The 26,864-nt window shown below is 63.6% G+C and overlaps 2 protein-coding genes across 3 annotated transcripts in view; one reads left to right on the top strand and one right to left on the bottom strand.

The window, feature by feature from the left end:
* The window catches only part of PCGF3 (polycomb group ring finger 3), a 34,367-nt gene extending 31,098 nt beyond the window's left edge, over window positions 1-3,269 (top strand). For both annotated transcript variants that reach the window (XM_081113950.1, XM_081113949.1), the window contains one exon: window positions 227-3,269. In XM_081113950.1, the coding sequence (XP_080970076.1) occupies window positions 227-274 (48 nt within the window). In that variant the 3' untranslated portion in view covers window positions 275-3,269. The remainder of the gene's footprint in view (window positions 1-226) is intronic.
* Window positions 3,270-9,037: 5,768 nt separating this feature from the next.
* CPLX1 (complexin 1) lies at window positions 9,038-26,205 on the bottom strand. Its single transcript, XM_081092774.1, has 4 exons — window positions 26,071-26,205; window positions 24,741-24,847; window positions 13,881-14,056; window positions 9,038-10,575 (listed from the first exon to the last, which is right to left on the bottom strand). The coding sequence occupies exons 2-4, from the start codon at window positions 24,769-24,771 to the stop codon at window positions 10,378-10,380; spliced, it is 405 nt and encodes a 134-aa protein (XP_080948900.1). The 5' UTR covers window positions 24,772-24,847; window positions 26,071-26,205; the 3' UTR covers window positions 9,038-10,377.
* Window positions 26,206-26,864: the final 659 nt, after the last annotated feature.

Below are 26,864 nucleotides of genomic sequence, written 5' to 3'. Positions count from 1 at the left end.
TCCTGGCGGCATCGGGGGGCTGCCACTGCTGGGGCGCCCCCAGCCTTCCCTGGGCTCTTTGTGAAGGTGGGAGCAGGTGGGCGGCGCCCTGTCCTCTGGGGAGGGGCCCTCAGAGGTCTGAGACGGGGCCAGGAGCCCGCACCCTCCACTCGCCCTCCCTCCCCTGGGCGCCCGCGCGCCGCTCTGGTCCAGCTGAGTGTGCGTGGCCCCGCGGCCTGTCTTACAGAAGGCGCCCCTCCTGCTGCACTACAGACCCAAGATGGACCTGCTGTGACGTGCAGACGGCCCGGGCACGGAGCACGGGCGTGGACCCGAGGCCCGGGACCAGACTTCTGCACAGAGAGTATTTATCCCTTTTGTATGAGAGTTCACACTCGGCAAGACACTACCAGCAGCTCGGTGACAGGTGGCCACACACTTCACAGGCTCACGCGGCCGCCGGCCCTCACCACCCTCGGCCTCACGGACCCGCGGCCTCCCAGGTCTCCAAAATCTCGGTCGTTTCCGTTTAGTTTACGAGTTAGGGTTCGTGACAAAAACACGTGTGCTCACGGGGTCCTCACTAAGCTGTTGAAAACGTGCTTTCGTGGTGGACGATGACTTCATGTGGCCTGTAGCTCCCGGAAGATTGACAAGAATTCACTGTAAGAGCGAAACAAGAGGCTGCCACTCGGTGTGGTGCCCGCAGCGTGTGATGTCCCTGTCGTGACCCGAGGGGGCCCCTGTGCGTCCACCGGCACCGGGCTGGCCGCATGCACAGCTGTCTCAGTAAAGTCGCTTTGATCACTAAATGCGGCACCATCGTCAGAGCACGCTCCCTCCTGCTGCGAGGGAGCTGGTGGCCGCAGGGAGTCCCAGGCCCATCGTCCCGCTGCAGGGGTGCCGGTCCCGGTGGGTGGTTCTCACCGAGCACCAGGGCCGGCGAGGGGACAGCACCCCAAACCCAGCCCCAGGGACACTCGCTTTCTCACCCAAACGTTCATATTTTTGTGGAATTAGAGAAAAAACATTTGACAGCACACAAACGTGTTCCTTTAAGATAGTCCCTTGGAAGGCGTGAAGGTGAGCTCGGGGAGAAAGGCCCGTTCCTGTGGTCACTCCCACCCCTGAGGCCCGTGGTCCCGCCCTACGCCCACCCTGCCTCTGTGCTGGGTTTCCCATGAAGTCCTCACTTTAGGGACAGAACTTTCTCAGATTGGCTCCAGACCTGTGGGCTCGTGGGCTGCTTCCTGTTGCACGTACACAAGGGTCAGAGGCAGCTACTGATGAGCCATCAGCGTAGAGAAAAACCTTCAAATTAATTCAGTCCAAGCAATTTTAATGAAAGGCCTTTAAAACCACCCAAACGCGTTAGGGATTGGTCGAATTGCTCTGTTTCAGCCGTGACCCCGTCCTGTTCATCCCCGCGGTTCTCCGTTGCTCTCCGAGGCCTGGCGAGTGGATGTGTGTGAGCAACTATGACCTGTCTACCTCAAAACGCACATTGCCGCTGGTGCATCTGTCGGACCCCGGACCCCAGTGCGGTCTCCGGGCCTAGGGGGTGGGGGTTCCCGTGGGGTGAAGAGGGGTGAACAGCGTGAGTGTCACCTTCGAAAACATGGTTCCCGCTCAGACCGGGCCGGTGGTGTCTGCAGCCGCCCGGCGCGCATCGTGACCTGTAGCTCTCTGTGCGACCACTTGAATTTGCTATGGTGCTAAGCTGATACCTTGAGATACGCCGAGAGGGGCCGGGGCCGGTGGGTCCACACCGCCGGCTCGGCCGCTCTTCTGGCCGCGGGACCTGGGGAGCCCCAGCAGCAGCAGAGCCTATTTTTCTACGATTTCCTCGTGAGACTGTTCACGCAGACGGCGGACCTGCCTGGTTGGACCGCAGCCCGTGGACTCGGCTGGGGAGGCTGATGCACTTTCTCCTGCGTGAGAGTCGGGTCGGAGGGGCAGGCCGCGGGGTTTCCCAGGCGGAGGTCCCGAGCGTCTCCCTCCCGTGGGCGCGGCTGGGACGGCCGCTCGGCGCCTGCAACCTCAGCAGCCGTGGGACTCACCGTGCGGTTTTCACGAAAACAGAAAATTCAGATAGAATATATAACGTGGAATTTAAGATTTGGGGGGTTGGAAAAGAAAACTTAACTTTATAAAATTATTTATTCTATTTTAAGCGTTCTATCCTATTTTCCCATCAGCCATCTGGTTCGTGCCGCTTTGTTTACAGGCATATAAGGTGAAAGGGATGTTCTGCAAGCTTCTTCCTTTCTTTCGGGGCGTCGCCCTGTGTTTCCGTTTGTCGGGTGAGGAGCGTTGTTATGCGTTTATGCTTTTGTGCAATAGGCTCCACGCGTGCTGCCCGACGGCGACTGGACGGGAACGTACGTGGATTCCCAACCTGCACACGGAGCTACTTGGGTTTCCTTTTTCGTTGTTGTGGTGAGAATGCTGTTCTCGGGATGACGCACAGCCTGTCAGCAACATTACCAACAGGTGCCCGGCAGGCGGGCAGCCGCGTGCGTGGGGTCTCGCACCTGGACCCCGCGTGCTCAGGCCCTGGCACACCACCGCCACCCCCAGCGGCCCAGATGTGGGGTGCAGTCCCAGGCCCCGAGCCCTCGGGCGTCCGTTAGGCGTCCTTACCACCGGCTGGTGCCTCAGCCCACGGCTGTGCCGCTGATTCGAAGTGTCGGGTTGAATGTTCTAGGAGCCAGCCGGCGGGTTTCTGTGATGTGTCACTGTTGGATGTGCCCTCAAAACGGGAAACCACGCCAGTGCAGACAACAGTCCGTTTCTCATTCCTCAGGAGCCCATGTGCACCCCCCACGTCACCTGTGCCCTTAGCCCAGAAAGTATGGGTCTGCCTCGGTTCGCAGCACACGGGGGGCACTGGGATGCGCAGATGAGAAAGGGCTCAGGCTGCACTTCCCGCGAGGCGCCTGCGGGCAGGGAGGGCCCCGCCCCCACATCAGGGGTCTTGTTGGGTGTAAGAACCATGTGTTCCCAGTCGGTGCGGGTTCGGGTGGAGCCTGCCATCTGCAGCGACAAGGCTGCCATGGGTTATGGGATGGCAATGCGGATGCATATTTTTGTTTAATTTGAAAGTTTACATTTTTATGCTTTGTGTTGGTGTGTAACTTTTGTACTATTGGTGGCTAGTTTTGTCTAAAATCTTTTTTGGAATATTGCTTAAATGTTTTGATTTTATGACGGTGAAGCTTGTATTCAGTGTTTTGCCAATTAATATTATATGCTTGTAATAAAAGCAAAGGAAACAACGGTCTCTCTCAGGCTGGGAGCTTGTCATCGACAATATTTGTAAGAGCCTAAGGTTGCCGTGGGAAACCAGGCTGCATGCCCTGGTCTGGATCCCGGGTCCAGGCCTTCGCCCACGGCTCCATGAGGCACCTAGGAGCAGAGTCCTGTAGAGGGGCCCCGGGGATGGTGCCGGTTTGGTGGGGGAAGTGGTGAGTGCTTGCTTGCGGGAGGCCAGCGGCAGGCAGGGGTGAGGACCAGACCCCACAGGAGCCCAGACACACACACGGATCTGTGGATTTGGATTCCCCCGAGGAGTTTGTGCACAGTATGTGGAGGCCCAGAAGCCCGGGAGGGCGCAGGCCGTGCACCCAGGGGCCCGAAGACCGCCTCCAGCTCGGCCATCAGGTGGGCAGCGCCCCTCCCACTCAGCCTCTTGGCTCTGTCCGGGCCTGCGGGGGTTGAGTGGTGCCCACACATTGGGGAGGACTCAGGTGCCAAGGCTCAGCTCATCCAAAGCAGCCCCCACACCCAGAATAGTTTTAATCTGGGCCCCAGGGGCCCCTCATGTTCCCATGAAATTCCCATCCGACCATTTGGAGGGGAGAGGGCCTGTGCTCAAACACCTTAATTTTTTTTTAAACATCAATGTGAGAGAGACATACTGACTGCCTCCCATATGCACCCGACCCCGACCGAGGTCAGGGGATCCAGCCTGCAATGAGCCTGCAACTGAGGTACATGCCCTTGACTGGAATTGAACCAGGACCTTCAGTCTGCAGCTGAAGCTCCATCCACTGACCCAGCCCAGCCAGAGCAAAAATAGCTTAATTTTTAAAATAGCTTTTCTATTACAGTTCATGTACAATATTATATTAGTTCCAAGTGTACAATCTAGTGATTAGATGTTTATATAACTTACGAAGTGATTTTTCCCAAAAAAAGTCAGTGCCCAGCTGGCACCAACACAACATGAAGGGAAAGAACGAGGTCGGAGGATAGGTTGGCACTGCCCGCTCCCCGGCTGACGGTGCGGTGACAGAGCCGTGTGGCGTTGGTAGAAGAACCACACACCAAAGGGACAGAAGAGAGAGGCCAGAGAAAGACCCCCCAAGACGCACAGGGGAGGAAAGACAGCCTTCCCCACAAACGCCGCAGAACGGCTCCAAAAATACAGAGTAAACAGGCCCTACACCTTCCTCAATGATGAACTCACAGACCTGCCCCAGCCGGTGTGGCTCAGTAGACAGAATGTCGGCCTGCAGACTGAAGGCTCCCCCTTCAGTTCCAGTCAAGGGCATAGGCCTGGGTTGTGGGCTTGATCCACAGTGTGGGGCGTTCCAGAGGCAGCGGGTCTGTGATTCTCTCCCATCACTGATGTTTCTATCTCTCCCTCTCGCTGCTTCTCTGAAATCAATAAAAATATTTTTTAAAATAATAAAAAAATGGATTACAGACATAATGTAAAATACAAAATTATAAAATTCCTAAAAGTTAATGGGAAACTCTAAACGACCTTGGGCTTGGCAATGAGGCCTTTGGTAGGACACCACATGTACGAAAGAAAAAAGCAGTAAGTTGGGCTTCATTAAAAGGAAAAGGTTCTGCTCCGGGAAGACAGTTAAGAGAATGAAAAGACAAGCCTCAGACGGGCAGAAAATATTTGCAAGTCACTGATCATATATAATAAAAGCCTAATATGCTAAGTGTCCAGTCATCCGTTCCACCAATCAAAGCGTAATATGCTAATGATATGCTAAGGCTGCTCAACCGCTCACTATGATGTGCACTGACCACCAGGGGGCAGACAACCGGTTGACCAGTCGCTATGACGTGCACTGACCATTAGGAGACAGACCCTCCAATGGGTAGGTTAGCTTGCTGCTGGGGTCTGGCCAATCGGGACTGAGCGAGACCGGCCGGACACGCCCTGGAGCCCTCCTGCAGTCCCTCCCTGGCTGGCCAACCTCCTGCATCCCTCCCTGGTTCCAATTGTGCACCCCTCCCTCGGCCTGGCCTGTGCCCTCTCGCAATCTGGGACCCCTCGGGGGATGTTGGAGAGCTGGTTTCGGCCCGATCCTGCAGGCCAGGCCGAGGGACCCCACTAGTATCTGATAAAAGACTGTCATCCAAAGTATACAAAGAACTCTTAAAAATAAGAAATCAACTCAATTAAATGTGTGCCAAAGACCTAACAAATACCTCGCCAGAGACACAGATGGCAAAGAGCCCGTGAATGAATGCTCAGAATGATGTCAGAATCCGGACATCAGAATAATGAGACGCCTGTCGGAACGGCCAGGATCCAGGACACGACACCACAGTGCTGGCGGCAGGAGCGGCAGGGCCTCGCCCGTGCTGGTGGGTGTGACATGCGGCCACCTTGGCCACTTGGCTGTTCTATGATGAAACTAAACACTCTTACCATGTGACCGAGCAGCCTTAGTACTTATCCAAATCACTTCTGTCCACACGGACTTTTCACAGATGTTCACAACAGCATTATTCAGTCTCGAAAAACTTGGAAACGACCAAGCTGTGCCCTGCAGGTCAGTGGACTAGGTCACATCCAGACAGAAAGAAAAGACGGGCTCTCAGGCCGCGCAAACATGTGGAGGAACCTTAACCACACGTCACTGAGTGACAGGCCAAGGCGAGAGCCGCACAGGCGTGACTCCCGCTGCGACACGTCCCGCAAAGCCATGCCTCAGGCGGCAGCGGCGGGAGGGTCTGGAAGGAGGGACGGGCTGGTGGAGCTGATCTGTGTGACGCGATGTCCTGGACCCATGTCACCCCTTTGTCCAACCCACGGAATGTACCGGAACAAGAATGAGCTCTTCACGATGGACTGTAGTTAGTAGCACCATATCCTTGGCGCCACTAGTGCAACGTGTTCATCAGAGGGGAGACTGAAGGAAATGCTGGGTACGTTCCATCCGTTTTTCTGTGACCCTAAAACTGCTCAATATAAAGTTTATTGTTTTTCACAAAGGCAACAACCCAGCTGTTTACAACGACAGAAGATTCCAACAAGACGTCTGGGAGGAAGATGGGCAGTGGCCACAAACGCTGGAAAAAGTGTCAGGGAAACGCACAGGAGCCAAGAGGCGCTCCCATGCCGACCCCCCAGGACTGAAACGTTAAGACTTCATGGACTGGCCTTGGCCGGTGTGCTCAGTGGATAGCGCGCCGGCCTGCGGATTCCGGTCAAGGGCACGCACCTGGGTTGCAGGCTCCTCCCCGCCCAGGCCCTGGTGCAGGAGGCAGCCCATGGATGTGTCCGTCTGTCTGTCCCTCTCTCCCACTCTCCCTGAAAGTCAATGGGAAAGAACAGTAACCCGTGTCTTTCCGAGGAATAACGGGCACGGCAGCCGGGGACGCAGAGGCAGCAACTGCACAGCCCCCTCTTCTCACCAGCGCCGGCCGGGGCTCCCCCGACGGCCCGGACCCCACGGCCCGGGGGCTCCTGGAGGCCGCCCCGCCTCCGTGGACTCCCTCGGGCGCCAGAAATGGCTCTATTCTGTTGAACGCAAACAGCCTTCGGGGCTGGGAGAATCGCCCCGGGCGCCGGGGACCCAGGCCGGAGCGGGGCGCCCTGGAGGAGGCAGGACTCCGCGCCGGCCGCGCCCACCCGGCCTCGGCTCTGGGGCCACGTGCGTCCCCTCCCCGGGCTGTCCTCGGGGCGAAGGGCGGCCCCTCTGCGTCCGGCCCGGGAGCCCCCTCCCGGCTCCCAGGCTGCGACCCGCCAACAGCCTCCGGGCTGCGGCTCCCGGTTCCAATTGGCCAGGCTTTTGCCACGTGATCACGGTGGTCTATCTCGCAGGCGCTGATTGGCCCCGATGGGCGGGGGCGGGGCCTAGAGGGTGTGAGGCGGCGGGGACCCCGCGCCCTCGGCTCTGACATCGCCCCCCGCGCCCGGCTCCGAGGCCCTGGCCTGGGTCCCGCTCTGAGCGCTTCCTCCCCGGAGCCGCGCGGACCGTCCCGGACCCACCTCGCCGAGGGGAGCCCTGCGACGGGGCGGACCCGGCTCCGGGCGGCAGGTGGCCGGACCGGGCTCACCGCGGGCCGCAGGGTCCGTCCGGCTGCGGGTGAGCAGATGGGCGCGCGGCGCGGCATCGCCAACCCGCACTCCGTTCCGGCCGCCGTGGGGACCCGCGGGCTCCCGGGCCGGGGAGAGGCCATCAGGGCCGCTGCCCAGGGAAGGGCGTGCCCAGCGCCACCACCGGCTCGGCTTTGTCCAGCGGTGAGACGTCCGGGAAGGAGAGAAGCTGCCAACGGGCCGCGTGGCCGGAGGCCGGGCCCGAAACGCTGTCTCCCACGGCGCCCTCTGCGGACACCGCCGTCCGGGACCGGCCGCCCGCTGCCCTCACCCTGCGCCGCCGAAGACGCGCCCCGGCCTTGTCCGTCTGTGTTTTTCTGCCGCCGGAACCGCCAGCTCCCGGGAGGGGCCGCTGTCCGCAGCGCCTGGACCTGCCTGGGCACGCGCCGGGCTCGGGAGGCACGAGGCCCGGCTCTCCCCGGAGCCCTCGGACCCGGCACCGGAGGGCCCGGCCGCCAGCTCTGAGGACGGGCTGGCGGGCTTGAGGGAAGGTCACAGGGTCCATCCAGGCCGGGGGGCGCTGCAGGGGGGTGCCCTTCTAAGAGCGGCTGCAGGGGCGGCCTGCAGGGGGGTGCCCTTCTAAGAGCGGCTGCAGGGGCGGCCTGCAGGGGGGTGCCCTTCTAAGAGCGGCTGGAGCGGCTGCAGGGGCGGCCTGCCGGGCCCAACCTACCGAGCGGCTGCAGACGGAGCTTTGGATCCAGAGAAAGAGGCGAACAGCTGCTCCCTCCTCCGGTGGACGGTGCACTGGCCGGCTCAGAGGGACTCGGACTGGGAGCCCCCGACCCCCGGCAGCAGGAGGGGGATGGGAGACCCACACACACGCACACACACCCCTCCCGCCCCCGTGCTGGCCGAGAGCTGGGTTCCTCCCAGGCGCTGAGGCGGAGGGAGGGGCCGTGCTGGCTCCCTGCAGGGCGGAGGGGGGCCTTCCTGCCTCGGAGATGATGGCTTTGGGGGGCGGGGGGCTCACTGTGCGGGACCAGCAGCAGAATGAGGAAAACCGTAGGTGCCCCAACTGGCCGCCTCCCTGGAGAGAGGCCCCAGGAGTGGAAGTCACACCGGCCCTTCTGGGACTCAGTACCTGCGGCACATTTCGGGGCAGCTTTGGGCCCGGGAGGGACATGGGCGGGTCCACAGAGGGACAGACAGCAGGGCAGTCCTCAGGGCTGGGTCGGGGGCTCAGGGTCAAGTAGGTCCCGGCAAACGGCCTCAGCCCAGAGGAGCAGCCTCCTCTGCGGGTGGGACCCCGAACTGCAGGGGGCACGGAGGCCCCGAGCTCACGGGAAAGGGGCACAGGGCACGGAGGCCCCGAGCTCACGGGAAAGGGGTGCAGGGCACGGAGCCCACCCCCGAACTCACAGGAGAGGGGCACAGGGCACGGAGGCACCTCCAGCTCACAGGGGAGGGGCACAGGGCAGACGCTGGGCAGGACCCTTGGGTGGCGGGTGCAGGGCCCTGGGTGGGGTCAGCGCACTGGGGCCGGATCTTCCAGGTGGTGTGAGTGAGGGGGTGGCTGCAGGGGCCAGTCTGTGTGTTAGATGGTTGGTCACTCTGGCTGGTCCCCAGTAAGGTGAGTTCTTCCGCAGGCGGGTCAGGGTGGTGGGGAGACCGGCTGCGCCCCAGCGAGGGGTGCGGATCCCTGTGGGGTCGTGCCCCCCCCCCCCCAGGAGGATTCAGGACTCTGGAGAGAATGTCCACACGGCGTGAAATCACTGTGTTGTTTATTGGCTGTGATTCCATCGAGAGGACACACGCGGCGCCCCGACATGCAGGAGGAGGCGCGGCGCGAGGACAGACAGACGGACGACATCCAAGGTCTAGCTAAGCTGGCTGCTCCGGGCGCCCCATGCGCGGGAACGGGGTGCGGGTAGTCTGCTCAGAGCTGGCTGGTTAAGTTGGACAAGAGAGCCGGGAGGGGCGGGCAGGGCGCGGTGCGCGCTGGGGGCGGCGCGCGGTGGTATTGCAGACTGTGTATGGCTTCTCTAAGAGCGGGAGGCCGCGCCCTGGCCGCAGCACGTGGACACCATGGATGGACGTGGACACAAAGGGCTGGGCCGGGCTTTCTGTCCAGATTCACCCCCAGACACATTCGACCTCATTACCTGAGATTCAACACATCGCGGTGCCGATTAAACAAGGTGGGGACGGGCTGGGGAGGCGGGCGAGGCCTGGGCGGGTCAGAGTGTCTGTCGCGCCGCCCGCTGAGCGCAAGGACGCCGGGCACCGCCACTGGAGGGGCCGGCCCTGTGGAAGGGATGGACGAGGCAGGTACCTTCCCCAGCGCCTCGGAGGAGAGAGGTGGCCACCGGGGAGCTGTCAGGGGGTGTTGGGGGCCTCTGTGCGCACTCGGGGCGGGGTGTCCCCTCTGATCGTATTGCTGTGTTTCCCTTAGTCTGGGCCGTGGCGTGCGTTAGCAGCAGAGCCTTCCAGGGCAGGGGCCAAGGAAGAGGGAAGGACAGACGGACGGACAACGAACGAACCTGATGCGTTCAGACGAGAGACGTGGGCAGCCGGTGGGCAGGTGTCAGTGCCGGGGAGGGTCTGGGGTCCCGGCTGACCGACAGCGAGGGGCTGCCCCCCGCCCTAAGGGTGGGCCAGGCACCAGCTGCGCCCCCCGCCCCCCAGCACGGCCGCCCACCCCCCTATGGCTGTGCTCCTGAGTTTGGGCCGGACGAGAGCGCGCACCGACAGGGACCGGGACCGCACGCCCAGGGTGGTGGGGGCCGGCCCTTTCTGGTCGCCTCAGGCGCTGCGGGGTGGGCGGTGCAGGGCGGGGAAGGTAGGGGTTCCGGGTCGGGGAGGGTCCAACCCACCCGCGGCCGGAGGAGCTGGGCGCCCGGCCTCCAGCGCGGGCCGCAGGGGCTGGGTCGGCGCCTCACGGGGCGGCGCTGGCGGGACGGGCAGGACGGGCGGGAGGGGCGGAGGCTCCCGAGGCGCGGGGCGGGGACCTGGGACTATGGCTTATGTGGGCGCTGGGGCTGCATCTGCTCCCGACTCCCTGCGGGGCCTCGGAAGAGGGGAGGGGGCGGGGGGGGCCGCGGGCGTTACTTCTTGAACATGTCCTGCAGCGGCCCGGGCAGGTACTTGATGACCGTGTCCAGGATGCTCTCGTCCTCCTCCTCGGGCTCGTCCCCGCAGCCCGGCGGGATGGCCTTCTTGGGCCGCGTCAGGCTGCCCTCCGCGTTGGCCTCCATGGCGGCCTGGGCCTCCGCCTCGCGCTCCTCCTTCTTCTTGATGCCGTACTGTGGGGACAGGCGTCAGGGGTCCGCCAGGCCGCCCCCGACCCAGGTCTCCCCGGTGGCGGCTGAATGGTGTTCCTGCCAAAACCCATGTCCCGGGACCTGACTGGGACCGGACTGGGGAACGGGGCCTTTGCAGGTGCAGCTGAGGCGAAGCCAGAAACCCGGCGGCCCTGGTCCCAGTCCAGAGGCTCCTGATGAGACGAGGAAGGCGCAGAGGAGAAAGCCATGAAGGCGGAGAGGCTGGGAGAGATGCTGCCACAGGCCCAGGACACCCAGGGCTGCCGTGGGCGGGGAAGGTCTCCCCTAGGAGTTCAAGGGAGCACGGCTGGACCCATCGCCCACCCCCCTACCCCCCACTCCCCTCCCCCATGGAGCACTGGCCAGGGGAGGAGCCTGTGGGCCGGCCTTAGGGCTGGTGGGAGGCGGGCAGGGCCATGCTGGTCCTCCATGGACTAAGCTCAGGACCCACCGAGGCTGGGGGCGGGTGCCCCTCGGTCAGAGGGGTGATGGGGAGAGGGTGTGGGGGTCAGTGATTGACAGGCTGCAGGGCCTGCTGAGGGGGGTTTCTGCACGGGGCGGGGGGGGGGGGCCCTTCCCGCTTATCTCTCTTCATTAGCTCCCCTCCAAAACCTGGCTCTCCAGCCCTTCCCTCTGCTTCAGGGGGGCTGACTGTGCCCACCCCCCTGCTGGGGGCCCCTCAGCTCCCTCTTTCTGCGGCGCATGGGGTGGCTTCAGGCAGGGGAGGCAGGGCCACCCTCTGCAGGGGGCCTAGGAGAGGAAGCCACACTCTGGCTCTGGGCTCAGCGACCAGCACAGCCAGGGTGCCTGGGACTGGAGGGGGACGAGGGCTGCCTACACCTCGGCCCTCTGAGCCCCGACCCCAGAGACCTCTGGGAGGGGCAGTGGGCACCCGAGAATGTCTGGAGCAGCAGGCACATTGCCCGAGTGCCCTCCCCTCTGAGCACTGACGGGGGGTCAGCAGATGGCAGAGGGGACACTGGGCAGCCCAGGCTCTCCCGCAGGACGGGTGCAGCGAGCACAGGCCCTCTCCTGGGTCTTTGCTCTGGGACGACCTCCCCAGGGAGCAGGGAGCAGGGAGCGAGGAGAGGAGAGGCAGCCCCAGGGCCCGGGGGCGGGGGGTGGGGGGGCGCCCCTGGGAGCCTGTGGAGCAGAGCGTGGGGGAGGGAGACGCCGCCAGAAACTAGGTCAGACGAGCGCTTCCCTCCAGCCCAGGGCAGGGAGCCGCAGCCTCCTCCCCCCACAGGACGCTGTGCACGTGGCGGGGACATGCGTGGGCCGCGGCCACCCAGGGGCCGTGCTGCCCAAAGCCCACACCCACACGGCAAAGGTGCACGTGCCCCGGGGAGCACGGGGTGCTCGCTGAGCACGTGACGGCGGGAACACACGTGTAACGCACAGATGTGCCCCGTGGAGCAGAGGCCCCCGGACCAGGGACTGGGGAGGGAGCCTGTCTGCCAGCACCTTGGGGTCAACCCCTCTGGGTCCGAAGGACACCCAGGCCCCAGCCCATTTGCCCCAGAGGCTTGAAGGCTTTCTGAGTCCAAGGCCACTCACCCTGGACTTGATCTGAGGGTCAAGGTTACCGGGGGGGGGGGGGGGGGGGGCCTGAGCCTGCTCTGCCTCAGGCCTGGCCCCATGTGGCCTGGCTGGGAGCCTGTCTGAGGCGTCCGTGCCCAGAGCCCAGGTGACCATCACAGCTGTTCACCGGACACTGACCACCCAGGCACCCAGCCATCCTCACTCACCCCTGAGAGCCCGCTGACCCCTGACGGCCAGAGCGCTGACCCACACCCGGGGGCTGGGAGGGAGCAGGGCGCCCTGGGCATCGCCATGCTCTACGGTGAGAATCCGGAACATGGACCAACAGCAGTCACGGGCAATCGCCCCCTGTCATGGGGCTGGGTCACTGGGCGGTGCCAGGAACCTAGGGACAACCGGGTGGGCAAGGAGGTGCCAGGCACTACGCCCACACTGGCCACCAGGGGGCGCCAGCCCCAGCAGGTCAGGGGGCAGCCTCCCACCTCCCCGGGCCTGGGCACCTCTGCTGAGGCTGGAGCGTGAGGCGGGCAGACCTGGGCCAGCCTCCAGGCCTGCCACACCCTCCTGCTGCCTGTGATCCGGCCTTGGGGCTCCTGGCTCTCTCTCAGTCTCTCTGTCTCTGTCTGTCTCTGTCTGACTCTGTCCTCTGACGACCCCCGTCTGGTCCCCGTCTCCCCACCAGCCCCCGAGCCCCAGGCACAGCCTGTGTGGGGTCTGGTTCCCCCACAGCTCCTGGCCGTCTGGGGGCGGGGCTTGCGAGCTGCTCCCTGCAGGTCCCAGGGAGGACCTTCAGGTGTGTGGCCCCCCCGCCCCATTGATGGGGGGCACAGAGGCTGCGGCTTCCCTGCCCACCTGCCCCCCCGCCCCCCCACGAGGCCTGGCTCCCGTGCCAGGCCCTTCACTGGGAACACTGATGGTGGGGCCGGGCCAGGCACCATGCAGATCCCCTCGGAGGCCTCACGGCCCCCCACCCAGCCCCCACCCCAGGGGCGCCTGCCCCCCTCCCCCCATGAGGACAGGGCGGCTCCTCATCAGGAGCAGGAGGGACAGAGGGCACGGCCGTCCCCAGCGAGTCTGTGTGGCCAGTGTGGTCGCCTGGGGTGCAGTGACCTCCCTGTCCTACACCCCATGGGACCAGCTCCCATTGCTCCTGAGCCAGGAGTCCAAGGCTCCGTCCCCTGGAGCTTAAAGAGGAGGGGGGCCCGGCCGGCCTGGCTCAGGGGTTGAGAATCGACCTACGGACCGGGAGGTCAGGGTTCAATTCCCGGTCAGGGCACAGGCCGGGGTTGCAGGCTCGATCCCCAGTGGGAGCCGACCCATGATTCTCTCTCATCATGGACGTTTCTTCCTCTCTCCTCTCTCTCTCTCTCTCCCTTCCTCTCCGAAATCAATAAAAATATATATTTTTTAAAAGAGGGGGTTAGGAAGAGGCCCCCACAGTCCACAGGTCCCCCGGGCGGCATCCCTGGGTCCAGGGCCGGTCCCCAGCCCCCAAGTTGGGTCCTGCAGCCCCAGTGGTAAGGTCCCTGGGTGAGTTCAGGGCGCCTTCTCAGGGCGCAGGGCAGGGCTCCCCTGTCCCGGGACCCACCTGTCCCCACCCCGCCCCGCAGGCCCACCTGTCCCCACCCCGTCCCGAGGCCCACCTCTCCCCCTCCCCCGTCCTGGGACCCACCTGTCCCCCCCGCCCCCGTCCCGAGGCCCTCCTGTCCCCCCCCCCGCCCCCCCCCCCCCGTCCCGAGGCCCACCTTGTCCCGGATGCCCTGCCGCATGGCCTCGCGCTCGGCCTCCATCTTGGCGTACTTGGCCTTGCGCTCCTCCTCCTCCTGCCGCAGGGCCTCCTGGCGCTCCTCCTCCTTCTTGGCCGCATCAGGGTCCTTCTCCTCGTCGCCCCCCAGCATCTTGCCCATGTCCTTGGTGGCCCCTGAACAGGAGAGCGGGTGAGTCGGGGCAGCCCCACCACCGGACAGTCCTGCCCAGACGGGGGCGTCCGGCACTAACCTGGGTTCTACCCACAGGGGGAAGCACGGGTTTGTGGAGTGGGAGGCAGTGTGTGTGCACGGGCACGCGTAGGCAGCAGAATGCATGTGTGTGGCTGTGTGTGGTTGTACTGTGTGTGTGCGCGCGGTTGTACTGTGTGTGTGTGCAGTTGTACTGTGTGTGTGTGCAGTTGTATTGTGTGCGGTTCTACTGTGTGTGTGTGCAGTTGTACTGTGTGTGTGCAGTTGTACTGTGTGTGTGTGCAGTTGTACTGTGTGTGTGTGCAGTTGTACTGTGTGTGTGTGTGCAGTTGTATTGTGTGCGGTTCTACTGTGTGTGTGTGCAGTTGTACTGTGTGTGTGCAGTTGTACTGTGTGTGTGCAGTTGTACTGTGTGTGCGGTTGTACTGTGTGTGTGTGCGGTTGTACTGTGTGTGTGCAGTTGTACTGTGTGTGTGTGTGCAGTTGTACTGTGTGTGTGTGCAGTTGTACTGTGTGTGTGCGGTTGTACTGTGTGTGTGCAGTTGTACTGTGTGTGCGGTTGTACTGTGTGTGTGCAGTTGTACTGTGTGTGTGCGGTTGTACTGTGTGTGTGCAGTTGTACTGTGTGTGTGTGTGCAGTTGTACTGTGTGTGCGGTTGTACTGTGTGTGTGTGCGGTTGTACTGTGTGTGTGCAGTTGTACTGTGTGTGTGTGTGCAGTTGTACTGTGTGTGCGGTTGTACTGTGTGTGTGCGGTTGTACTGTGTGTGTGCAGTTGTACTGTGTGTGTGCGGTTGTACTGTGTGTGTGCAGTTGTACTGTGTGTGTGTGCAGTTGTACTGTGTGTGCGGTTGTACTGTGTGTGTGTGCGGTTGTACTGTGTGTGTGCAGTTGTACTGTGTGTGTGTGTGCAGTTGTACTGTGTGTGTGTGCAGTTGTACTGTGTGTGTGCAGTTGTACTGTGTGTGTGTGCAGTTGTACTGTGTGTGCGGTTGTACTGTGTGTGTGTGCGGTTGTACTGTGTGTGTGCAGTTGTACTGTGTGTGTGTGCAGTTGTACTGTGTGTGTGTGCAGTTGTACTGTGTGTGTGTGCAGTTGTACTGTGTGTGTGCGGTTGTACTGTGTGTGTGCAGTTGTACTGTGTGTGCGGTTGTACTGTGTGTGTGCAGTTGTACTGTGTGTATGCGGTTGTACTGTGTGCAGTTGTACTGTGTGTGTGCGGTTGTACTGTGTGTGAGTGGGTGTGTGTGTGTGCGGTTGTACTGTGTGTGTGTGCGGTTGTACTGTGTGTGTGTGCGGTTGTACTGTGTGTGTGTGTGTGTGCGGTTGTACTGTGTGTGTGTATGCGCAGCTGTACTGTGTGTGTGTCTGTGCGGTTATACTGTGTGCGCGCGCGTGTGGTTGTACTGTGTGTGCGTGCGGTTGTACTGTGTGCGTGTGTGTGCGCACGGTTGTACTGTGTGTGTGCAGTTGTACTGTATGTGTGTGTCTGTGTGCGGTTGTACTGTGTGTGTGTGCAGTTGTACTGTGTGTGTGTGTGCGGTTGTACTGTGTGTGTGTGTACGCGCAGCTGTACTGTGTGTGTGTCTGTGCGGTTATACTGTGTGTGCGCGCGTGTGGTTGTACTGTGTGTGCGTGCGGTTGTACTGTGTGTGTGTGTGTGCGCACGGTTGTACTGTGTGTGTGCAGTTGTATGTGTGTGTGCAGTTGTACTGTATGTGTGTGTCTGTGTGCGGTTGTACTGTGTGTGTGTGCAGTTGTACTGTGTGTGTGTGTGGTTGTACTCTGTGTGTGTGTGCGCGGTTGTATCTGTGTGTGCGGTTGTATCTGTATGTGGTTGTATCTGTGTGTGTGGTTGTATCTGTGTGTGTGGTTGTATCTGTGAGTGTGTGTGGTTGTATCTGTGTGTGTGGTTGTATCTGTGTGTGCGGTTGTATCTGTGTGTGGTTGTATCTGTGTGTGTGGTTGTATCTGTGTGTGCGGTTGTATCTGTGTGTGGTTGTATCTGTGTGTGTGGTTGTATCTGTGTGTGTGGTTGTATCTGTGTGTGTGGTTGTATCTGTGTGTGCGGTTGTATCTGTGTGTGGTTGTATCTGTGTGTGTGGTTGTATCTGTGTGTGTGGTTGTATCTCTGTGTGTGGTTGTATCTGTGTGTGTGGCTGTATCTGTGTGTGCGGTTGTATCTGTGTGTGGTTGTATCTGTGTGTGTGGCTGTATCTGTGTGTGTGGTTGTATCTCTGAGAGAGTGTGTGTGGTTGTATCTGTGAGTGTATGTGTGTGGTTGTATCTGTGTGTGTGTGTGTGGTTGTATCTGTGTGTGTGGTTGTGTCTGTGTGTGTGGTTGTATCTGTGAGAGTGTGTGTGTGGTTGTATCTGTGTGTGTGTGGCTGTATCTGTGTGTGGCTGTATCTGTGTGTGTGGTTGTATGTGTGTGTGTGGTTGTGTGTGTGGTTGTGTGTGTGGTTTGTGTGGTTGTATCTGTGTGTGTGGTTGTATCTGTGTGTGTGGTTGTGTGTGTGGTTGTGCATGTGGTTGTGCGTGTGTGGTTGTGTGTGTGTGGTGGTGTGTGTGTGGTGATGTGTGTGGTTGTGTGTATGGTTGTGTGTGTGTGTGGTTGTGTGTGTGGTTGTGTGTGCGGTTGTGCGTGGTTGTGTGGTTGTGTGTGTGTGGTTGTGTGTGTGGTTGTGTGTGTGGTTGTGCGTGGTTGTGTGGTTGTCTGTGTGTGGTTGTGTGTGTGTGGTTGTGTGTGTGGTTGTGGTTGTGTGGTTGTGTGTGTGTGGTTGTGTGTGTGGTTGTGGTTGTGTGGTTGTGTGTGTGTGGTTGTGTGTGTGGTTGTGTGTGTGTGCGTGAGCCCCCGGAGCGGGCAGGTGTGTGTCCTCTTTGGGGCCTGTGTCCAGCCGAGGCCCAGCCCCGGACGGACTGGAGGAGAGGCCACGGGGAGGATGGTGGGCGGAGGGGAGGGCCGCCCGGAAGGCGCACCGGCCACGCTTTCCTCCCGAGTCCGGATTCACAGGCAGCAGCGGACGCCTCTCCAGACGCCCCTGGGGCCCCGGCTCCAGGACGCAGCCCTGTAATTACAGCCTGAGCTCCCCAGGCACCAGCGAGGCCTGGCCCTGTGGGGGCTCCAGGGAGCAGAGCGGCTGATGTGCCAGGCACCACGGGGCAGCGAGGGGGCACTGCAGTCGGCACATGGCGGCCCGGAGCAGCCACCCGCAGGGCACCCTCCTCGGCCGGAGGAGCCGGCCCGGCCGCCCCTGCACGCCCCCCTGGACTCTCCTGTTCCCAAAGGACCTGCTGCTCCCGGTGCCGGCCGCCCCCACACGGGTCCTCAGCTCTGAAGGCCGCCCTCCTCTGGCCTCTCATCGCCCCCACCAGCACGCGCCTCGGGACGAAGCCCTGTGGGGGCAGGTGCTCGCACAGGTCCCCAGACGGCCGTCCCCGGCCCTCCCTCCGGGCTCAGCGGCTCCAGTCCTGGGTGCTGGTGCCGGTGCTGATCTGAGGCGGCACCAGTCTGTGTGCCAAATGCCGCCTTTGCCGACTGCTCGGGCGCGACCCCCGTGTGGGCGGAGGACCGACCGGTGGGCGGATGGTGGGAAACACAACTCTGGACGGGCTCTGGGCTGTGCCGATCCCACGGGGCCTTCCTGGCGCCACAAACTTCTGTGGGTCACGGGGTGTGAGGAGGCCCCGGTGACCTGGTCACCATGTCCCCGTGGGCACAGGTCCAGACCCACTGAGAGCCTCGGGGTCCGGTTTCAGCCACATCTGCACAATTTTGCAAAGCAGATTTGGGGCCAATGACTCAAGGGAAACTGGGTCATGGAGTCACTTATACATTCTTCCGACGTCTCCCCTGGTAACTAGGCCAGAACCCGTCTGCCTCCTCTCTGGCGGGTGTGGGACTCGGACCTGTACCTAGAAGGTGCTCAACAAAAATCTGGCTGATAATGAATTTAAAACATTTCAGAGAGCCCTGACTGGTGTGGCTCAGTGGATAGAGCGTTGGCCTGCGGACCAAGGGTCCCGGGTTCGATTCCGGTCAAGGGCATGTACCTTGGTTGTGGGCACATCCCCAGTAGGGAGTGTGTGGGAGGCAGCTGATCGATGTTTCTCTCTCATCGATGTTTCTAACTCTCTACCCCTCTCCCTTCTTCCCTGTAAAAAATCAATAAAATATATTTTTTAAAAAAGCCATTTCAGAGATATGCCTCATGCTCTCAGCCACAAATGAAGCCCTCACACGCCCTACAGCTAACATAGTCCACAGGGAAGTCCTGAGCGCTTTTCGTGGCTCCGTAACAAGCAAGAGGTGCCCTCTCGCCCCCTCCCCGGAGGACCCAGCCCTTGCACCACAGCAAGAAGAGAGAAGCAGCCTGGCCGGCGGGGCTCAGGGCTTGAGGGCCGACCTGGGAGCCAGGAGGTCACTGTTGATTCCGGTTGGGGCACAGTCCCGGGTTGCAGGCTCGATCCCCAGTGTGGGGCGTGCAGGAGGCAGCCGATCACCGATTCCCTCTCATCACTGACGTTTCTCTCTCTCTTCCCTCCCTTCCTCTCTCTGAAGTCAATAAAAATATATTTTCCAAAAAAATTACACACAGAAGCAGCGCATGGCCGGGCGGGGCCACCCCTCGGTGCAGAACCGTGAAGGAGGGGCTTTGTCGGAAGCAGATGTTTGCACACCTGTTCACAGCAGCCAGAGGTGGAGAGCCCCGTGCCCATGGGTGGACGGCGGGTCAGCAGGACGCGGTCCATCCACAGGGTGGATGGTGTTCAGCCTCGAACAGGAAGAAGCCGACACCGGCTGCACCCGGAGGAGCCCTGCCGCCCTCACGCTCTGTGAACAGGCCAGGCAGTGTGCGCCGAACCTGCGTGATGTCCCCTCCACCGGCCCCTGGGGTGTCAGCCCCACAGACGGTGAGCAGAAGGGCGGGGGCGGGCGGGGCTTCGTGTGGGATGGGCAGAGGGTCCGTCTGGGAAGCGGAGAGTCCTGGGGCGACGGTGGCGGCTGCAGGACCTGGGCCTGTGCCTCTGCCCCAGCTGGGCTGTGAGGGCGGATGTATGTTCCAGGTTTTTCATCACAATAGAGAGAGAGCAGCACAGCTGTCAGGCCCAGGGCAGCCTCCCCACGTGTCCCATGGGCCCGGGCCTCCGTGCGAAACCTCTCGGGGGCAAATGAGTCAGAACGTGAGTCAGACCACGCGGCCGACGTCTGGGAACCGAGATCCGAGCCTCTGCCCGTCCGGCCACACTGGGGGACTGGTGTCCCGGACGCCCCGCGTCAGCAGGATACACGGGGACACGCCTGCGCTTCGGGCCGCAGAGGGAGGCCGGTGCGCCGCCCCCACACACGGCTCCCGCTCGGGGGAGAAGCCGGGCTCGGGCGCACAGTTCAACCCTGAAACCGTCTGAAAACCGGCTGAAGGAGACGCTAAAGGCTTGTCAGCACCAGGACGCGTCTAGAACTCGCGGTGGGCTCTCAAACGCTGGGCATTTAGGTCGTTCTCGGGAGGGAGGGCAAGAGGGACATCCCCGCAGTTCCCCAGTATTTCTGAGAAATCAGCATGAGGACAACGCCAAACTCAGCCGACAGGGAGGGAGGGGCCAGGCCTGTGACGGCCGAGGAGGGGGCTGTGCCACCTCGCACGCGTGAGAGCGGGCCGGAGACGCCACTGGCCTTGCATGCCCCCCTCAGGAGGTCCCCAAGGGTCCGGCAGGAGGAGAGACGGGGCCCCAGACAATGGAGTGGTGACAGCCTGGGGGAGGAGCAGGGGGGATGGGGGAGCATCTGTAAAACTGCCTACAACACATAAAGCCAGGCGTGACCAGGCGTGACCAGGCGTGACCAGGCGTGACCAGGACGGTGCCTTTACACTTTTCTTTAGCATTTCAATTCCCTGCAATGAACAGTTACTGTTTTATTGATTGCAGAGAGGAAGGGAGAGAAACATCCATGATGAGAGAGAATCACTGGTGGGCTGCCTCCTGCGCGCCCCCCACGAGGGATGGAGCCTGCAACCGGGCATGTGCCCCGACCAGAATCAAACCGGGCCCTTCAGTTCGCAGGCTGAGGCTCTGCCCACTGAGCCACCGGCCAGGGCTGAACATTCACTATTTTAATGACGGGAAAATTCACTCTCATGTTAAAAAAATAACCGTGTGCAAATGTCTCTAATAAAACTGAATGCAAAGATCAAAACACTTTTTCTGTATTAGGAACAGTCCTCCGGATCTGAGCCGCGAGCCGGAAGGGGGGGGCGCGTGCGGGCAGAGCCCCGGGAAGGCGAGGGCCGCCCGAATACGCGGCCGTGGCCTCGACCCTGCCGATTGGAGCTGAAGCGATGTTTCAAAGGGCACGGCTGCTCGGAAGCAGAGGTGTGAGAGAGCCCTCAGCCACGGGACAGCATAAACTCAGGGAGCATTTCAGGGACGAGGTCAGGAGGGTCAGGTGTGATCCCTGAAGCCAAGTCCCTTCACCAGCCCCCCCCCGCCCCCCGCAGGGCGTGCACCCCGGGCCCTGCAACAGGAGCGGCCACCCAGGGTCAGGGGACAAACCAGGTTCCCAGGAGAAGCACAGCCCAGCTTCCGACTCGCTCATCCGCCCGATTCCTGCTGGCCAAGGTCAGGCCAACCAGCAAGGGCGACCTGGTTAAATGAAAGCTGCTTTCTCCGTCCCTGCCAGCACAGGTGAGCCCACCCCTCCTGCCTGTGGGGGGCCCCCAGGGCCCCGCCTCCTGAAGGTGACCTGACGAAAGGTCGGAAGGTCGAGGGTCGCTGCTCCATGCCTGCCACAGCCCAGCCCACACCGGATGCACGTCCCTAATCTCCTGCGGTGCTTCTGCCTCCCTCACCACTGGGAAACACCCTTCTCTCCCCACCAAGCCCTTTTGTGGTCGCAAACCTTTGTGAGCTGCCTGGGATTCCCCTGTGGGAACAGCCCCTCCCTCGGCCTCCCTGACCTCAGAGGCCCTGCCTGCCTGGCCCCTGCCGCACTCAGAGCAGAGCGTCTGGTCTTGGCTTTGAGGAGAGGACACGTGGAGACAGAGGCCAGATGAAGACGCCAATTAGTGAGCCAGACAGAGCCAAGCTCCGGCAGATGGCACGGCCGGCTTCAGGGGCAGGAATAATCCCGTCGCCTGTCCCTCCATTCAGCCTCTCTCTCTGCCACTCACTCACCACCCTTCACTGGCCGGGAGGGGGACCTGACCCTCTGACCCCCCTCCCGCACCTCCTGGCCCCCGAGACAGCCGAGCGAGCAATGGCTGGGTGGCTCCCTCCCCGAGGGTCTGGCCAACAGAAGCCCCTTCTGATCACCCCCTGCCCTTCCCCACCCCAGCGCCTCCGACCTGTGGGGGCCCCTAGGTGGGCGCGGCCTCCCTTCTCTAGGGCTGTCATGGTCTGGACACGGAACCCCTGGGTGACCTGGCCAAGAGCGAACGGCCCACCCCACAGAGCCCCGAGGCCCTCCCTGGCGCTGTGCCCACGAAGTGCTTTCCCTCAGCCCACGGAGGGCTGGGAGCAGTGCCCAGGGCGCCGCCGTCCACTCCCCCCTCAAGCCCCACAAACCCCAGTGCCTCCTCCTCCCAAAACAGAACAGCCTAAGCCTCCAGGGGGCCCACGCCCTGCAGGGCCCGGTCCACACTGACCAGCCGCTGGGAGCCCCCGGACGTGCCCAGGGTCCTGCAAAGTTCCCCTTGGATCTCCAGCTACGTCGGCTCGGCCAGCCGGGGCCCCTGAGCCCAGCTCCGACGTCCCCTCCTCCATAAAGCCCGGCCTGGCCCCCGCCCCCCACAGGCCCCAAGGGCTTGGGCATGTTCTGGACACAGACGTGTCGCCCTGAGGCGGGATGGCCGCACAGACGGCCTGAATCGGGGCTTTGGGGCCAAATTAGCCACTTTGCCTGCTTGGGCCTGAGGAGTGTCTGCCGGCCAGCTAACCTGAAGGCCACGCTCTGCCCAGGGGTAAACGTAGCTCCCAGCGGGCGCACTTCCTGCCCTTGGGGGAAACAGCTCCTCCAGCACAGCTGGAGGCCGAGGCGCGGGCCCAGGGGGCACCTGCTCCCTTCTCAGGCCTGAGCCTGGGCTGATGTGAATCTGCGTTTGTCTAAGGCGCCTTGGGGTGGCGGGAGGTTTGCCTCGAGGAGGGAGCCTTCCTTAATGATTTGGCCCAGAGTTCTCTGTCCCCTCGAGGTGCCCTGGCCTCGGGCAGGCCCAGCGGCTGTGCCTGGGGTCAGGTCTCCTGAGTTGAGGGAACCAGGGAGCCCTGGTCAGGCCCCGAGAGCAGATGCCCCCACAGGCCCTGTCAGTCGTCACCCTCTGGCTGTGCCTGGAGACACCATGTGTGCCTCCCACATCCACTCCAGGGGCCCCGAGGCTGGTGTGTCTGGGCCGACCCTGCCATCTCAGGGGAAGCAGCCCTGGGCGCCCCCTGTCCCTTCCTTCCTGGCCACAGCTGCCCCCCTGTCCTTAGAGAAACAGCGCCAGGAGTCCGCACGAGGCCACGGGTCCGTGCTGCTGGCCCTGCTGGGGTGGGACAGGCCCAGACAGTGTGCTGGCATCTGGTCCCTCTGCTCCCGCCCAGGGCCGTGCCAGAGGTGACAGAGGTGCCAGAGGTGTGAGGCACCACAGACCAAGGGCACCTGCCTCGTGCCGGGACCAGCAGAACCGGCCATGCACTGGGGGCCGCAGTCACCCCGCCTGCCCGTCCCCTGCAGGCTCCCCACCAGGCGGTCACCTGGCAGCTCTGTCCCAGCAGAGGCTCTGCCTGAGACAGGGGGTCAGGGCAGGAGAGGAGGCGCTGGGAGTGTGTCCTGGGCGGAGGACGTGGTGAGCTGGGCACAGCCTCAGGGGGCCAGCACCTAACTCGGCCGCAGGGCATCGTGCCCCTCCTGCTGCGGGGCTGCCGGCGGGGCTGTCTGGGTCTCTGCCCGCCTCCACTCCTGTTTCGGAGACACCTGTCTGTCTGTCTCTGTCCCTCCCTGTGTCCCTCTCTCAGCCCCTCTCTGCTCTCACACCCCGGCCCCTGGCCCCGTGGGTCCTCAGCCTGCGTCCAGGTGCCGTCTCTCCGTCGAGGCTCTTCTCGGCTCTGAGCCACCGACTGACTGACTGACGCTGGCGCCCCTGCCTGGCTTCCAGCAGCCTCGCTGTTGTCTCTGACTCCTGCGTCTGTCGTCTGTCTCCCTACATCTCGTCTCGCACGTCCTGGGGCACCTCTCTCTCTCTCTCTCTCTCTCTCTCTCTCTCTCTCTCTTTCTGCTCTGTATCTCCTCTCTCTGGCTCCATCCCCGTCCCTGCTTCTCTGGGTTCACCTCCTCTCAACCGTTTCCGGGTTTTTCCTGCAGGTTCCTCTGTCTGGGGCTCCGGTCTGTCCCCCTCGGAATATTCCTGGTCTCTGTCTGTCTCTGTCCCTCTGTCTGTTTCGTTGTCACCCGGGCCCCGGGACGGGAAACAGACAGAAATCCAGTCTCACCCAGAGGCCAGCGCAGCCCCACCCCCAGCGCCAGGACAGCAACTTCCAAATGTCTGGGAGCACTGGGCAGCCAGGACACCCAGCGCCACCCCCTCCGCAGCTCCCACACCCTCAGGGGCACCCCGTTGCCGCCTCAAGGGAAACTCTGGGTGACACCACACAGAGGGCGTGCGGCTGGCAGGCACCCAGCTAATTGCAGCCCTGTCGACAGCCAAATCAGAGGCTTGGTTTTCCTGCGAGCCCACCTCAGGGCCTGAATTAGCGCCTAATTAATTATCTGTAACAGCCTGCGGTGCAGGGTGGAACTCGGGCCTCCTGGTGCCAGGAGGCTGCCGGCCCTGAATCCCATCCCGGTGACGTAATCATTATAATTAGACGCAACCTGAAGCCTGTCTATCCTTGACCATGGGGGCCAGGCCCGATGTCTGCTCATGTCATTTCTCAAGGAGACAAGCCACATGTGAGCCCGTCCTGTGGGCAGGGGCACCGGCCCCTCCATGCAGCCCCCGGTCCCTGACGGCAGTGCCCACCTCCGGCCAAGCTCCCGACCCCCTGACACAGCAGCAGCACCCAATGCCACGCAGTGGACGGCATCAGGCCAGGGTGGGGCCATGGACAATTCCCAAGCAGCGTCTGTCATGGCCACCAGAGCTGGGCCCAGGCTCCCATCACGGGAGACGGGGCAGGAGCACGGGAAGGCCCCCGCCTGGCTGACCAGAGCACCCCTGCTCTGTGCCCGCATGGACTGTGCCCCGCTCTTCACCCACCTCTGGGGCCGGGTCTCCGGCCATGAGGATGCCTGGAGCCCAGTAGGCACAGGATGCCCTTCACATGGGGGTCAGCAGGTTGAGGGTGTCCCCTCCCCCAAACACAGGAGGTCGCACTGCCTCATGGAGGGGCCGGCTCACTGCTGTCTGGGACACATCCCTGGTTGTGCTCAGCCAGCCCCGTCCCCTGTGTCGCCTGCTGCCCCCACCCCAGGCCCAGCTGCTGTGGCCCTGCTCCCCGAGGGCCACCCACCCTGCAGGGGAATTGTCCCTCGTGCCCCTGAATCCCTCCCTGGGGTGTCCCCACGCCCAAGGGGGCGCTACTGCTTGCTCAGCCTTGACCCCTGCAGCACCCTGGCCACCGAGTGTGCGGCCTGCCACCTGCTGGGTGCACCGTACCCCCCTCCCCTTCCTACCTCCCAGGGCCTGTTTCATCACGAACTCCATGGCACCAGCTTTGATTCCTCAGCGGCAGCTCAGAGGGTCCCAACTCACAATCAAGCGTGGCCGCCGAGTCCTGGGCCTGGAAGAGAGGAGCCGGTCACAGGCCGCCAGCCCACCTGCGGGCTTCCTCCTCGTCCCTCCTCCCCTCCCCCCGGCTCCCCCCCAGACAGCGCCTGGACGCAGGCTGAGGACCCATGGAGACGGGGCTGGGGTCTGGGAGAGCCTCATTCCCTGGACCCTGGCCAGGTCCCTGTGGAGGGGCTCCCCCGCCCCCGACACCCTGGCCAGGGCAGCAGGTCTCAGGACCCCCGCTGGGTCTGCAAAGTGGTCTCAGGGCCCCTGAGGTTCCTGGCGAGGGATGGGGTGCTCAATCTTGGGGAGAGGCACAGCTCAGAGGAGCCGGCCTGCAGGAAGCAGGGGCAGGCACAGGGCATTTGAAGGTGACTGACTGCTGCGTCCTGGTGGGCCCGGCCGGGGGAGGGGGACAGGGTCCACCCAAGAATCAGGGTGGGGGGTGGGGCCCGAGTGGGTGCCCTTGGGGAGGGCCTGTGGCTGCTGGTGGAGGTGTTGGGAGGCCTGGCTCCATCCAGGGGAGACCTCGTGCCCACGGCCATGGGCCCACCACAAGGAGGGGGTGGGAGAGCCAGAAGGGGGCCTGCCTCTGCATGGGGGGCCCCTGGGTCCAGGCTCCCGGTGAGACCTGCCGTGAAAGGGGGGTCCCTGCAGAGCCGCTGCTTCCTGTGCCCCCCCTTCCTCTGCAGGAGACCCGCCGGGCGCTGGGCAGGGGGGCGGGGTGCCCCCCCTCGCAAAGCGCTGGCGCGCAGGGCGCCTTTGCCGCAAAGCAGATTCGCTTCCAAACTTCTCCCCTGGCTCCCGGGGAGCGGGGACCGCAGGGCCTGCCGCAGAGGTCGGGGCGCTGCTGGGCTCCCCCAGGGCGCGTGCCCGGCTCCCCTCGCCATCCCTCTGGGCTCTGCTGCGGGCAGCGTCCCCCTCGGCTTGGCGGACGGAGGGCGAGCTGCCCGGCTCTGCGGAGCGGCCCCGGGGCGGGGGGGCGCCAGGGGAGGGAAGGAGACAGAGGACAGGGGAGGGGGGACAGGGCAGGGGGGACAGGGCAGGGGGGACAGGGCAGGGGGGACAGGGCAGGGACCGAGCCGGGAAGGAGCCGAGAGGGAGGGCGCCGCCGGGACGCGGGCCGCTTCAGCACCGCGCGGGTGGACAGCGCCCGCCCGCCGAGCGCGTGCCCAGAGCGGCCGGGGCCCGGGCCGGGCCGGGTCGGAGGGGGCTGCGCGCGGGGCCGGTTACCTTCCCGACCGGGGTGCGGGCGGCGGGCGTCAGCGGCGGGGCGCGCTCGGGCCGACCGGGTCCATGTGGCGCCCCAGGAACTGCGGCGGCGGCTGAAGGGCACCGCGAGGAGGCGCGTCACACGGAGGCTCCCCGCCCCCCGAGCGTGACGGGGAGGGCGGGGCGCGGGGCGCGGGGGGCGGGGCGGGGGCTGCGGAGCCGCGCCCCCAGCTCCCTCCAGAGCCCGCCCCGCGCCGGGTTCGGGGTTCCAGCCCTTGGCGCCCGCCCGGCCCCCAGTCCTAGGCACCGCGCCCCCCGCGTCGCGCGGTGTGGACCCGGTGGGCCGCCCTCCCCTCGCCGGGTCCTTCGTGAGCGCGTGCGGGACCGACACCCTCAAACCTGGAGGGAAAGTCCCTCCTGGGGCTGGAGAGGGGGGGCCGGGGGTGTGGGCGCCCCCTCCCCAATCGCTCCGCCGCGGGAGGGGGTTCCCGGGCGGGTAGGTGGTCCCGAACCCGAGTGACCCCGACCCCCGCTCTCGGGAGGCCTCTGGGCGGGAGGGGGGCCCCCAGACTTCTGACCCCTCCCCCGGCGGAGAGAGACCCGCAGACGCTCGGCCTGTTTTTCCATGAAAGTGACCGAGGAGCGGGGTCCGCGGACGGTCGGGGCCCGCGGCGGGGAGGGGGCGGCGCGGGGGAGCGGGGAGGGGGAGGGGGAGGGGGCGGCGCGGGGGAGCGGGGAGGGGGAGGGGGAGGGGGGAAGGAGAGGGGGGAGCGGGGAGGGAGAGGGGGGAGGGGCCCTGCGCCCCGGGCCCCGCC

Source organism: Myotis nattereri (assembly GCF_964212035.1).
Source record: "Myotis nattereri genome assembly, chromosome: 1".
NCBI classification, from domain to species: Eukaryota; Metazoa; Chordata; class Mammalia; order Chiroptera; family Vespertilionidae; genus Myotis; species Myotis nattereri.
Note: the sequence above shows the minus strand (reverse complement) of the source record. Positions and strands in the feature narration are given on the sequence as shown.

Coding starts and splice junctions, on each gene's coding strand:
- CPLX1 (XM_081092774.1), bottom strand. CDS start 24,771: ATGGAGTTCGTGATGAAACAGGCCCTGGGAG. Junction 14,057..24,740: donor GATGAAACAGGCCCTGGGAG/GTAGGAAGGGGA, acceptor TCTCCTGTTCAG/GGGCCACCAAGGACATGGGC. Junction 10,576..13,880: donor GGCAGGGCATCCGGGACAAG/GTGGGCCTCGGG, acceptor CTGTCCCCACAG/TACGGCATCAAGAAGAAGGA.